The sequence below is a fragment of the Crocuta crocuta genome, unplaced genomic scaffold (genome assembly GCF_008692635.1).
Source record: "Crocuta crocuta isolate KB4526 unplaced genomic scaffold, BGI_CrCroc_1.0 scaffold59-1, whole genome shotgun sequence".
NCBI classification, from domain to species: Eukaryota; Metazoa; Chordata; class Mammalia; order Carnivora; family Hyaenidae; genus Crocuta; species Crocuta crocuta.
This window is the reverse complement of record NW_027551579.1, coordinates 2473824-2485804: the sequence shown is the minus strand read 5'-3', so window position 1 is coordinate 2485804 and position 11981 is coordinate 2473824. Positions and strand designations below refer to the sequence as shown.

At 36.7% G+C, this 11981-nt stretch overlaps 1 protein-coding gene across 1 annotated transcript in view; it reads right to left on the bottom strand.

The window, feature by feature from the left end:
• Positions 1–11981, bottom strand: part of RYR2 (ryanodine receptor 2) — a 674490-nt gene that overhangs the window by 121449 nt on the left and 541060 nt on the right. Inside the window, exons 66-69 of the mRNA XM_077751737.1 lie at positions 11822–11882; positions 10393–10631; positions 8876–8957; positions 2839–2969 (exon numbers count right to left, since the gene is read on the bottom strand). Coding sequence (XP_077607863.1) covers positions 2839–2969; positions 8876–8957; positions 10393–10631; positions 11822–11882 — 513 coding nt within the window. The remainder of the gene's footprint in view (positions 1–2838; positions 2970–8875; positions 8958–10392; positions 10632–11821; positions 11883–11981) is intronic.

The following is an 11981-nucleotide window of genomic DNA, read 5'->3' as shown; positions in this document are numbered from 1 at the left end:
GGCGGGAGTGATTTCCCTTTAATTATCTTCTCTTTTTCAGCTTCTATGTTGACCTAGGTAATTCTGGCCATCCCTATGTGCTTCTGCTATGAGCTAATAACTCTCAAAGCCATATTTCTTAAAACTTTCATGTAATCCTGAATGTCTCCAAAGCATTTAACAGATCTCAATTTAACTTGACCTTTCCTCTCCCACCTACCTCTTGAGCGTGTCTTGGTGATGACCACATTATCCAGTCCATCTCCCGGACTAGAAACTGGGAAGAAATTCCAGGCCGTGATGTTCCTTTGTTTCCCACACAACAGGACCCTTCCTCTAGGGTCTCTTGCAACCTCTGCACTGGACCCTCCATCCAAGGGGCCCTCCTCCACCCCATCTCTCCTGAATCATCACGACCACTGTCTAATTTGGTGACTCATAACCATTCATCTTCACCATTTAGAAGTCAAGATGGACTTCTAAAATGCTGATCTACTCATGTTACATCTCTTTTTAAAGCCAATAAAAGGGGGATCTCTTGGTTCAGCATCCGATCTCAGCCCAGGTCATGATCTCAGGGCTCATGAGATCAAGCCCCACGTCAGGTTACGTACACACTGTCAGTACGGAGCCTGCTTGGGATTCTCCCTCTGCCTCTCTTTGCACCCCTGACCCCACATGCTTGCACTCCTCCCCTACCCCACTCAAAATAAATAAATAAGCTTAAAAAATAAGCCAATAAAATGATCTTATTTGCAGTCCCCGCTCCTTACCTGACACAGAAAGCCTACTTTACCTGGTTTTCCATCCTTTCCTCACCTCTTACTTTTTACTCTGCTGAAAGCTATCTCCACCTCAGATGACCTGAAGTTTCTCCGAATGTACCAGAGTTTCAATGCTCTTAATTTAAAGATTCCTCTTTTCTTTTTTTAAATTTCTAAAATGTTTGTTTATTTTTGAGAGTGAGAGCGAGGGCGAGAGAGAGAGAGAGTGAGAGAGAGAGAGAGCACGCGAGCGAGCGCGCAGGGGAGGGGCAGAGAGAGAGGGGGACACAGAATCTGAAACAGGCTCCAGGCTCTGAGGTGTCAGCACAGAGCCCAATGTGAAGCTCGAACCCACAATTCATGAGATCACGACCTGAGCCAAAGTTGGATGCTCTGAGCCACCCAGGCACCCTTCAAGATTCCTCTTGAACCAACTTAGTGAAGTCTTTCTGGTGTCCTCAGGGAACACTGCATTTTTGTGTCCTTAGTCTTCTTTATTCTGAATTCTATCACGTATATCTATCAGTCTCTCCCTTAGGACAACTAACCCTCCCCCAGAGAAAGAATCCAGTCTAGTACTTCCTTGTGTCAAATCGCCCCCATTTCCCTCAGTGTACATCACAAACAATTATTTGTGGACTGGCTAAAACCTGAAAGGAAGGGGATCATTCAATTCACTTCCTTTACTTTGTTATGTAAACGATGTGTTACAGTAACAAAAGCAGGTAAATTATTCCCTTATCTGTAATGAATAACAAATCTGCTTCACTCTGGATTCATGGCAAAAGGATTAATCAACCAAAAATCCTAAATAAGACAATTTAGTAAGGCGGGTTTACACAGAAGACTAATAGCTCAAAGTCAACCATGTTTTACTATTTACAAATACATTGTGGAAATTATGCAGAGCAATATTGCTAAATCACATTCAACATATTTTGCCTTAGCTTCCTCTGTTATAGGAAATCAGAATTATAAAATAGACAAATTAAATAATAATGATTTAAGTTTTTAAAAGATTCCTTACTTGATAAAAGGCATTATAAAATCGGTATAACCAGCAGGGCCCCTAAAAACATGAGTTACACAGAGAAATAATCTCATTAACAGAGAGGGATGCACTTGTGAACATCAAATAGCTCTTGCTTAAGTTCTGAGACCTCTTTAGGGTTACTGGAAAGCAAATGAAATGCAGTACAGTGTATCAGAAGAAATCAAACAAAAAAGTAATATATGAGAGGACACCTACATAATATTCAAGTCTTGAGAACTCTGTTTTGATTACTTTAAATGGCTGACTAGAGAAATAACTAGTTTCTGCTATATTAACTATTTGTCATCCAACTTATTTCAAATCCTAATAAATAATTCAAAAAGGTTCTCACAGACCAATCCTTGAAAGCATCAGCAATGGTCCTAAAAGCTTTTCAACTGGGACAGTGGAAAATGAGCACATCTACCCAGAAAATATGGATTTTCCCAAGTGAAAGGTGACGTGGGGTGTAACTATTTATAGATACCTAGTATGCATACAGACATACATACAAATCTTAAGAATACACATGCTGAGATCAGATTCAAATTTGAGTCACTGATTAATTGTGTCTCAGATTTATAAGTTTTTAAAATGATATAAATTGGACTAAACTATTAGAAAAGATCACATGGAATTAATCTGTCCCAAGAAGACAGACATATCTGGTGAACAACAACAAAAATAAAATCTGAAGTGCACAAATTCATAAATATAACGAATAAGAACACTGTATACTCACTGACTCCTTACGAGAGACAACTGAATCAGAACTCAGATTGACCTATTTTCTTATATTTCTACCAATTATTTTGTTTTATTTTTAAGAGTGTTAATCTGTCTGTGACTCATTAAGTTAGAAGAAATTAAACTACTTTTCTTGCAGAGATACTAGGGGGATAGTATAAAACATCCCAGAGAATTCCAAATCGTAACATTTGAAAGTAGCACTGGAGATAATAAATTGAAATGGCCCATGAAAAAAAAGCACTGTAGGAAAATACAGCCAATGCCATTACATTTCAGGGTCATACCTAACTACTGAACGTGCTTCTGTGTTACCTGCTCGTTCTCGTGAGGACTTGGTATTGTAGATAGAGTAGATGTTATGCTTGTCGAGATGAGTTTCCAAGAATGCAACAGGAAAGGCACCAGCAAAAGCAGCAAGACATTCTCCTAACGCAGAGCGCTGCCTGAAAGTGGAAAATGTTTGTTTTTTAGGTCTTCCAAGTGAATGAAGAAGTTACACTAAAAGCGACAAGTTTAAAACTTACATTAGAGGGATAATAATAGCGGTGCTAATAAAAGTAACCCCCAAATCTAATTTCTATATTTCAAAACATCACTGCTTTCAATGGCAAAGTCCGCACCATTTAAAAAGAGTTAAATTATCTGTTAGTTAAAAAGAAGTTAAGGAGCGCCTGGGTGGCTCAGTAGGTTGACCACCTGACTTCGGCTCAGGTCATGATCTCACAGTTCCTCAGTTCGAGCCCCGCGTAGGACTCTGTGCTGACAGCTCAAAGCCTGGATCCTGCTTCAGATTCTGTGTCTCCTCTCTCTGCCCCTCTCCTGTTTGTGCATGCATGTGCATGCACTCTCAAAAATAAATGAAAAATTTTACAAGATTTAAAAAAATAAACAAAACATTAAAAAAAAAGAAGTTAATACATTACAGACCCAAATAACAAGAAAAACCCTGTCAAATCCCCCCAAGAGTCTGGAGATTTCTTTTGCTTTGCTTCCTTTCTTTACATCTTCTTTTTTTAAACACAGTGATCTACAGAGGAAGAGTTTCTGCTAGGTGAACGAATGCATTGATAAACATTTAAAAAAATAAAGTAGTGATAGCAATACACTAATAAAATTTTCTGAAAATTTACTATGTGTAATTACTTCAAGGTAGCTATGAAATATTAAGACATAATATAGACCAAAAGCTATTAAAAACACTGAAAATTGATGTGTCATTCTTAAAAGAAGGAAGAGGTTTAAGGAATCTTCTGGGATCAGTTGATTCAGGGCAGCATGGCTCACGGCTACTCCTGAAACGGACATAAATTCTTTCTCTCCCTCAGTTATCTACATAATCCAAGGATTCACTAGCACATTGTTGATTAAAATAGAACAATATGACAGTTATTTCAGCAATAGTATGACCTCCTGAAGTTATTTTATATAAATATTTTATTTTAAAAGTCCACAAAAGTCCACAAAAGCTTATACAATTCTCTTAGGTAGCTTTAAATTTATTAATGGAAAAATGATTAGGTAAAAGTAACAATACCTAATAGTCTAATATCTTAATTAAAAATGACTAGATATTTATTCAGCTAGGAGAAAATATCTCTTCAAAGAATGACACTGAATAACAGAATTTAATTCAAACACTGAGTAACATTTTATTACTATAAATAATTTAGGATATTGAGAAAATCCAAAGGGCACAGGCTTTGATTCAGATAGACCTGAGTCCCAAACTTATTCCTAATACTTGTGTCAGTACAGGAAAATTACTCACTCTTCCCATGTTTGTTTTCCTTACTTAAAAACAGGAATGCAGAATTGCAAAATTTCTGACACATAATAGTTGTTCAATAAAAGTTTGAAAATAATGAGAATATACCTATTCTAGAATTTAATAGCCTAAAGTGTTTCACATATGACCCCAAAGTAATGCATTCTCTTCCATCTGACTGGACAAGTCCTTTTATTTCATTAATAATTCATGTGAATTATTTAATAGTTTAAAATTTTGATTCAATTAGTAATTCTCAGACCAACTGTGATTATTTGCATTTTTGGAAACAGCAGGTTTTTTATATGATGCTTATTAAGATACCTACATTTTTCTTAGTACAGTGACACTCCTTCATCTTTTTCCAAGATATCTTTTACTCATCTTTCAATTGTTATTTTTAAATTCTCCCCAAATGACTTTATAATTCCAAGAAAAATAAGAAAAATACGTCTTTCTTTAGACCCTAACAAGAGGATCCCAAGGTTTATCAAGGAAAACCAGAGGTAGGAAGAGTAACAATGAGAACACTGCTGAGGGTGTGAGAGAGTCTGGATTACCAGATACTAAATGTACCACACACTAACAATTTAGGCTATGTGGTACTGATCTAATCACTTAAAAAGTCAAATAGCAGTACAAAACAGAGATTCTAGAAATATAACCTAGTAAATATATTACCTCAATATAGGATGAAGATCTTATTTTAAATCAGTAGATTAAAAAGAAATATTTAATAAATCGTTCCTTGGGGAGGAGGCTGGGGGATGGGTGAAATACGTAAAGGAGATCAAGAGGAACAAACATCTAGATATAAAATAAATCACAGAGATTAAAAGTGCAGCATAGGGAATACAGTCAATAATATCGCAATAATGTCATGTCCTGACAGATGGTAACTATGCTTAGGGTGGTGGTGAGAGCAGTGTAATTTAGGGAACTGTTCAATCACTAAACTGTGTACCTGAAACTAATGTAACATTTGCATGCCAACTACATTTCACTTAAAGATAAATGTTTTCCACATGGTGGATGGTTTTAAAAATTTAATTTGAATATCATGTAACACTAAAGAGAAACATGAAATTCAGACTCATTTCTAGTAAATTCCTTTCTTACTCCAGAAATAATTGTTTCCGATACTCCCTACTTTCCTCGAACTTCTTACATTTCTTTTTAATTGCTTTTAATGTTTATTTATTTATTTTTGAGACAAAGGGAGAGAGACAGAGCATGAGCAATGGAGGGGCAGAGAGAGAGAGGGAGACACAGAACTGGAAGCAGGCTCCAGGCTGTCAGCACAGAACCCCGCTGCGAGGCTCGAACTCAGGAACTGAGATCATGACCTGAGCTGAAGTCAAAGGCTTAACCGAATGAGCCACCCAGGCGCCTCAAACTTCTTACATTTCCTTTCTCAGCCCTCCCTCGGCTGAGGCATACTTCATTGAGAAAAATAAAGCCATGAGACACAGACCTATTTATACCTGACTTATCTACTACTAGCTTTCTAATGAAGGGAGGAAAGTTCTGAGCTTCAAAAATCATGTTCTAAAACATAAATTTCAGAACACCCCATGTCATTCTCTTAACTGTGTGCTTGTTCACACACAATAAGCTGCCAATATTGCACTCTTCACTTTACTTGTTTTGGTTTTTGTTTCCCCATTAGGTATAAGCTCTTTGAGAGTAGGGATCATTCTTGCTTACTGTTGTATCACAGAACCCAGGGTTAAATAAATTTTTATTGAATGAGTAAAGGATTATAAATGTAAACAACTAAGAGAATGAAAAACCTAAGACGTTTATTTATTTTGAGAGGGAGAGAGAGAGAAAGCACAAGCGGGAAAGGGGCTGAGGGAGACATAGAATCCGAAGCAGGCTCCAGGCTCCGAGATGTCAGCACAGAGCCCGACGTGGGGCTCGAACTCACAGACTGAGATCATGACCTGAGCTGAAGTCGACACTCAACCAACAGAGCCATCCAGGTGTCCCAGAGAGCAAATACTTTAACTTCTAGCTGTTATGAGTATAGCATAACTTTTCTAAAAATATTAAACAAGAGGAATAAACCACATGAAATAACTGACAGACTATATAAAAAAAGTCCCTAGGTCACAAGACATTATCTTTACATAGTTTTATATATAAACACTATAAAGTTATAAAAATGCTAAAAGTCACAAAGATGGAAAAAATAACAGACAAGAGGTTAATAGCTGCTATAAATAAAATGGTTTTAATCAATAAAATCTATTATTAATCAGTAAAATAACACATTAATAGAAAAATGGACAACAGCTATGAAAGGCAATTCATAAATAAAGAAAAGTGGCAAAGTAAACACAAAACAATGGCTAGGAAGTGGGCATTAAGGAAGTGCATTTGAAAATAAAAATGGGATCCCATTTTTAACTATATTTTTAAATAGTAAAAGAATAATAATCAGAAATGAGGAAAATGTGAGGAAATAAGGATTTTCTTATAAAACTTGACAGTGTCAACTGAATCAGTTTTCTGAAAAGATCATGAGATGTGTATCATAATCCTTTAATATATGCCTATTCTTTAACCTACACTTTTAAACTCTGAGACTATAACTAAAATAAATAACAATAAATATATGCAGAAAACTATGAACACAGGTTTAGCATTACTCATGAAAATGAATAAAACACCCTACAATTCAAAACTAAAGTTAACATTTCACTAAATTATAAAGCTTCCTCAGTATGAAATATTTTGAAGCCATTAAAATCACATGAAAAGAGATTAATTGAAAATGCAGGTGGGGCGCCTAGCTGGCTGGGTCCGGGAAGCGTCTGGCTCTTGACTTTGGCTCAGGTTAGGATCTCATCGTCTGTAACTTGGAGCTCCACTTCAGTCTCTGTGCTGGCATCACATAGCCTGCTCAGGATTCTCTCTCTCCCTGTCTCTCTACCCCTCCCCTGCTTGTGTGTTCTGTTTCTCTCTCTCAAAATAAATAAATAAACTTAACAAAATTTAAAGAAATATATTTAAAGAAAACACAGATGAAAAATATTGAGTGAAGTCAATTATCCTTTTACATGGATTAATTGTTCTAACTCTATGTAGTTGCCACCCTATTTAAATTATTGATGCTTTATTTTTTGTTATTTTAAAAAATAAATGAGAGAGAGAGAGAGACAGCATGAGCAGGGGAGGAGCAGAGGGAGAGGTAGAGAGAATACCACATAGGCTCTGCCTTGTCAGCTCAATCTCATGAGTGGTGAGAGCATAACCAAGAGTCAGACGTTTCAATGACTAAGCCAACAGGCACCCCTAATTATGATGCTTTATAAGTTTTAACATTTGGTAAGCCAATGAGTGAGTACCCTTCCATTACTGTTTCCTTTCTCAAAATTATATTGGCTAGTTTCGGGAGCTATTCTTTCAAATAAAGTCTCAAATTAATTTGTCAAATTTCAAAAAAAATTCTTTAAAAAATTCTTATTGTTCATTTATTTAATTTAATTAATTAATTAATTAATTAATTAATTTATTTATTTATTTATTTAAATGTTTATTTTTGAGAGAGACAGAGCATGAGGTGAGGAAGGGCAAAGGGAGAAGGAGACACAGAATCTGAAGTAGGCTCCAGGCTCCGAGGTGTCAGCACAGAGCCCGATGCGGGATTCAAACCCACAAGCTGTGAGATCATGACCTGAGCCAAAGTCGAACACTCAACTGACTGAGCCACTAACCCTATTGTTCATTTATCTTTGAGGGAGAGAGAGGAAGAGAGACAGACTGCAGGCGGGGGAGGGTCAGAGGGAGAGGGAGACACAGAATCCAAAGGAGGCTCCAGGCTCTGAGCTGTCAGCACAGAGCCTGACGTGGGGCTTGAACCCACAAACCGTGAGATCATGACCTGAGCCAAAGTCGGACGCTTAACCGACTGAGCCTCCCATGTGCCCCCACAAAACAGATCTACTTGAAATTGTACTGTAACAGATTAACTGGGGGGGAGAATTTACAACTTTTCAATATTATTCCATTAGAAAACCCTTTCAGTGATTTATTTCATCAGTCTTCTCTCCAAATGTTTAGTCTACCCTTTTAAAAACCTGCCCTCTTTTTCTTTTCTTTTTCACAGAATTCTTTTATTAAAGTTGTCAGTGACCTCTTATTTTAAATTCAGTGGGGACACCTTAACTTGACCTGTCCGCATCATCTGAAGATCTCTTCATCTTGAATGTGAGAACATGAAAAATAAAGCTGGTTTTAATGACTGCCTATATTCATGCTTATTTTGCTTTTCAGATATATATGAGAAACTCTTCTAGCAGATTCCTTCTTAAGACTCATAAATGCTCTGTTTAATCTTTATGTTGAATATGGTCTTTACCATTATTGCTTTATCTCCTTTTTTAACATAACTTGATGGACTTTTATTATATCAATTCAAATTTAGCTTAAAGATTGTTCAATTACTCCCAAGGGATTCAATACTCTAATCTCATTGCTTAGTTTGTAACTAAGGAAAAAATGATAAAGCAAAGACTTGCAATAAATGGTTGAACACTTGAAACAGATATTGATGGAAAGTTAATTTTAAAATCTTACCTTTCCACATAAATACTTTTGCTGGTTCCCAAAGCGTATAAGCTAGTCAGAATTCTATAACATGACACCTGTACATCTTCCACTGAGGAAAAACAAAAACAGAACAAAAACACTTATTATTTATACATTATCTTAAGAAATTTTACGATGAAACCAAAATTCCATCTTGAGGGCATACTTATATTTTAGCAATTTTAAAAAAATCAAAATTAGGGCCTCCTGGTTTGTTCAGTTGCTTAAATGTCTGACTTCAGCTCAGGTCATGATCTTGCAGTACACGAGTTCGAGCTCCGCATCGGGCTCTGTGCTGACAGCTCAGGGCCTGGAGCCTGCTTCAGATTCAGTGTCTCCCTGTCTCTCTGCCCCTCCCGTGCTCATGCTCTGTCTCTCTCTCAAAAATAAATGTCCAAAAAATTAAAAACAAAAGACTATGTCTTTTATTTTAATACCTAAGTGAACAATAATGAGAATGCTGGAGGAGGTAGTGAGTTAGTTATCTCTGACATGACATTCAAGGCATCAGTAAACTAATCCCTTAGTGAAGCCCAAAAATAAAATCTGATAGATGATCTATGATCCAATAGGGCATATTTAAAAGCAAAGAGAAAAAAATCTAAGAACCTTGGATTTCTAATTCCAACTCTTCTATCACTTCCTGGAGAATATACCATGACATGAATGAAGAAATCCTCCTTGCCCTTCAGACCTGTCTCCATGTCCACACTGCACTGCAACATTCCTACAATGCTTCGAGGACATGTTTTGCGAGTAGCGGTTGTGTTACCCACTAATGCAGTGGTTTTCACACACAGCCATACTTCACGGGGGAACCTACAAGGCTGAGAGTCTGAGTAGGCATGTCAGCAGTCAAGACCCACTTGACTGTTTAACAAGGGCTTACATCTCTCAAGTTCACATCAGCAGGAGAGCTGGTAATTGGGATAGGTCACATATTACTATTTTTTTCACATTATTTTGAGCATTCTGTGTATATTTTTAATAATTACGGAATTCTAGGCAAAAATAGCTGATTAAATCCATAAAATAGACTGAAACCTACAAATAGAAAAATATGTGAGCCACCATAGTAGGCTACTTATTTAGACCCAGACTCTGTCTCAGTAGTTTTCATATTTGTCGGAATGACAGCTGTGGAACAATGTGCACTGACTCAGACGTAATTGGAAAACACTCAATTGTGCACATCCCATGGTCAACTGCATTAGAAAAATTCCATGGAAAGAGGGAACAGAGAAGTAATAAAATTTGGAGCTCGCCCTTCAACAAGGTGGAAGTGATGCCCACCACCACTACCTTCCTGGTCTTTTCTGTGAATGCATGTATTTCAGTATCTCTCTTAAGACTGGTTTCTAGAAGTCAAATGTCAACCCAATGTTATGAAAAAAAGATAAAAATGCATTTCAATGGGTAAGCAGTGCTTGAGTAACCACATGGGGCTTTTACAATTTCTTATTGTACTATTAGGTAATGAAACTCTAAGTAATGGATTTACATACATATTAGATCTTCTCCGAACTGATGCTGGCCAATATGCTCAAATAATGAAGACAGCATCGGCAACAGAGCCACCGTGGTATAATTGATAATCTGAGTAACACCTTTGGGTTGGTTTCGGGTGTGGGTGAACTGGCCTTGCTTGAGATTCTCCATCGTTTTCTCCAGGTCTTCTGCAGCATTGTCCAGAAAAGCTCTGAGCGCACTTTTAACACTCTCCAGGCCAGTCTTCATGACAGTCCTGGCAATTAGAGAAGGGAGAACACAGACCTTGCAAAAGGAGCAAATGGAATACAAATAAAACCTGCTTCTACTTATGTTTACGTATCCATTACTTTCACTCAGTCAACTACTTTAATTCTCTCTCAATAAATTTTTTCAACGTACTTGAACTTACAGTAACCTATTCCTCTGTGAATCCATAACCTTTCCAAATGTCTTCACAGTCAAATTAATGAGGACCCAGATCAAAAGTCAGTGCTCATGCTCTGTATTTTCTACCAATTTTGAGAGTATTTGTTTTATAACAAACAAAACACAGGTTGTGAGCCAGTTAATCCCACATCCAACACAACTGAAATGTTTTCTGAGGCAATGGTTGTGAAAGAAACATTGAATGGCAGCTACACCAAGTCATAAAATGATACAAATGTTTTAGGAGTTAAGTGTAGCCATCAGCTAAATGAGCCTCTAAAGGCTGAACTTTGTACAGAAGTGACCCTCTAATGCCACTACTTTCTAGTAGGACATTAAGGGATATGATAGCATCTACTTTTTTGATTTACTATACAAAACACTTCAAGTAAAATTGTAAATGCAAAAATAAAGAACCCAGGAGCATCATGGAATATTCTCCATAGAAGACATGTAGGAATTTTTATTTAGATTTATCCTGGATAATAAATGAAAATAAATGTATGGCTTAAAGGCTGAATCAATCCTGCGAGATCCACTGATTTGGCATTTAGGCAATCTATTGAATTTCCAGTCCTCTTGCTAGGAGGGCAGAGAAAAAAGTACACAGACTTGGGAACTGGTCTACTTCCACACTTACTATGCAATCTTAAGCTTAACTTTACTTATCTGTAAAATAAGAATAAACCTCATGCCCCTATAGTTAAACGGAACACAAGTTACCACATCTAGAAGCTACTTAGGCCTCTGAGGTTGGCACTTACCATCTTTACTTCACATGATACATTCCCAGTTCAACCCTCAGTTATGTACCTAGCTGCTACGGAAATTGCTTGAAATTTAAATAACGATTTATATACAATCATAAAAATAACAGAATGCCATTTATTAGTAATTTACAAAATACGTTTTCATCCACAAGTGTTTACTACTATTCCAAAGACAAGAAACAAGGTGTGTCTTGATATTCTTTTGTAGCATTAATACCCTCATTTAGACAAAAACATATCCATTTACCTTGCATCCAAAGTCTGACCCAAAATATGAAGACAGTTGACAATTGATGTGGCATCATTTCCTAAAGAGGAAACAAAATGCTATATAAATCGCCCTGAGGACTTCTCAGTGATCTTTTCTAGTAATATCTGTGTACCAAAAATTAGTCAACTTGATAATA